At 42.8% G+C, this 2,396-nt stretch overlaps 1 protein-coding gene across 1 annotated transcript in view; it reads left to right on the top strand.

Annotated features, from left to right (window-relative positions):
* The window catches only part of LOC102239933 (cytochrome b-c1 complex subunit 2, mitochondrial), a gene marked incomplete at its 5' end in the record, with an annotated part of 36,579 nt that overhangs the window by 11,332 nt on the left and 22,851 nt on the right, over positions 1 to 2,396 (top strand). The window contains one exon of the mRNA XM_005873349.2: positions 1,186 to 1,283. Coding sequence (XP_005873411.2) covers positions 1,186 to 1,283 — 98 coding nt within the window. The remainder of the gene's footprint in view (positions 1 to 1,185; positions 1,284 to 2,396) is intronic.

Consider the following 2,396-nt stretch of genomic DNA (forward strand, 5'->3'; position numbering starts at 1 on the left):
GGATCAAGCCCACAACCTGGGTATGTGCCCTTGATTGGAATCGAACCTGAGACCCTTCAGTCCACAGGCCGACACTCTATCCACTGAGCCAAACCAGCTAGGGCTCTCTCAACATTTTGAGGATAGACTCGTCTCTGTATTGCCAGCACTTGCACAGGACCTGGCATAGCAAGATTGCCCAACAGTAAGTAAATGAAAGGGACATAGCTCAAGCAAAGGCTCAAGCAGGAAGCCAGAACAGTACCAGGGCACTGGGGAGGAGTACAATTTGGTGGTAGCATTTGATCCCTGAAAGCTAGTGATAGGACCTAAGCTTCACACTCTCCTAGAGCCTCTTACCCTGACAGCTCCCTCATTATCTAGAGGGAACCTAGAAGTAAATAAAATTTAGGTTAATTGATTTGTACAAGGTCTTAGGGCAAGTCAGACTTCCTTTATACTTTCCAGATAATACCAGGTAGATAGAAAAGTATTTATGTGGATTCTAGTGTGTAAAAACTGTCATATGTATAATCTCTTACTTTTCTCAGCAGTTTCAACTGGCAAAATTTTAAAAGTTGCCATAAGATGTCCTGGCCAGTGTTTCTCAGTGGTTAGAGCATCGGCCCACTCAAAAAAAGGGTCACGGGTTTGATTCCTGGTCAAGGGTATGTACCTGGGGTGCAGGTTTAATCCCCAGCCCAGTCATCAAAATTTTAAAAGTTGCCATAAGATGTCCTGGTCAGTGTTTCTCAGTGGTTAGAGCATCGGCCCACTCAACAAAGGGTCACGGGTTTGATTCCTGGTCAAGGGCATGTAATTAATTATCTGAAGTGTGTATATATTGTGGGGAGATACTTTAGAGATAGGATGGTAAAATTTACAAAAGACGACTTGTGTGTACAGAGTGGCTTCTTCCCCGCTGGTAGCAGTGAGGCTCCAGTCCTCATCCTTTCTGTCTGAGCAGTTACTGTCTACTGGCAGGCGTCTGCCTGCAGGTCCTCCCCCTCCTCTTCCCATCCTCCCTTCCACTCTCTCTAAAAATCAATGGAGAAAATATTCTTAGGTGAGAATTAACAAAATAAACATAAATAAAAGTTGCCATAAGATGACCACAGCTGTATAGTCTAGTTGCTTTATAAATTCTAAAAATGTTGTCTTTTTTAAAATTATATATCCATAACTGCTTCTTTACTTATTTTTCAGATATCATTGAAAATCTGCATGCTGCAGCTTACCGAAATGCCTTGGCTAATTCCTTGTATTGTCCTGATTATAGGATTGGAAAAGTGACACCAGATGAGGTAATGTGGAACACATTATGTTTTAAAATGTTATTTCTTTGCCCAGCCATCATGGCTCGGGTTGAGCATCGACCTATGAACCAGGAGGTCAGGTTTGATTCCCCGTTAAGGCATATGTCTGAGTTGTGGGCTCAGTCCCCAGTGTGGGGTGTGCAGGAGGCAACTGACAATGATTCTTTCTTATCATTGATATTTTATTTCTCTCTCCCTCTCCCTTCTTCTCTGAAATCAATAAAAATATTTTTTAAAAAATAAGTAAGTACAAATAAATAAAAAAAATAAAATGGGCTTCTTTTCGCATTAAACTGTCTGTTCATCTGCCATGTTGGGTTTATTTGCTAACTTTTTAAAAAATATGTTTTTATTGATTTTAGAGAGAGAGGAAAGGAGGGGGATATAGAGAGAGAAACACTGATGAGAGAAACATCGATAGGCTGCCTCCTGCAACACAGGCCAGGCTGTTTGCTAATTGTTTTTTAAGAAATACACTTGCTTTCCCCTCCCCCCCCATAAGCTTTTTAACTAAAATTGTATCAGAACAATTTTTGTATGTTTTAACTTTAAAAAGTTTTTATTATAAGAGGGACCTTTTCATTATAGAAAATTCAGAAAACAATGACAAGCAAAATGAAGGGAAATGTCTCATATACCTAAAGGCAGTCAATGTGAATATGTAGGTTTATTGTCTTCTAGACCTTTTTCTGTGTGTATCATTGGGGAAACAGTTATTAAACTAAATATCTGTAGAATAGAATACTATTCAATCATTCATATTATTAATTGACTAGAGGCCCAGTGCACAAAAATTTGTGCACTCGGGGTGGGGCGGGGGGTTTCCCTCAGCCTGGCCTGTGCCCTCTCGCAGTCTGGGACCCCTCGGGGGATGTCCACCTTCTGGCTTCCCTCTGGCAGCCCGGGAACCATCGTGGGATGTCCACTTGCTAGCGGGGAGCAGGCCTAAGCTGCAGTCGGAGGACATCCTTACTGCTAAGGAGGCGGGAGAGGCTCCCACCACCACCGCTGTACTGGCAGCCATCAGCCTGGCTTGTGGCTGAGCAGAGCTGCTCCTGTGGGAGTGCACTGACCACCAGGGGGCAGCTCCTGCATTGAGAG

The sequence above is a fragment of the Myotis brandtii genome, unplaced genomic scaffold (assembly GCF_000412655.1).
Source record: "Myotis brandtii unplaced genomic scaffold, ASM41265v1 scaffold407, whole genome shotgun sequence".
NCBI classification, from domain to species: Eukaryota; Metazoa; Chordata; class Mammalia; order Chiroptera; family Vespertilionidae; genus Myotis; species Myotis brandtii.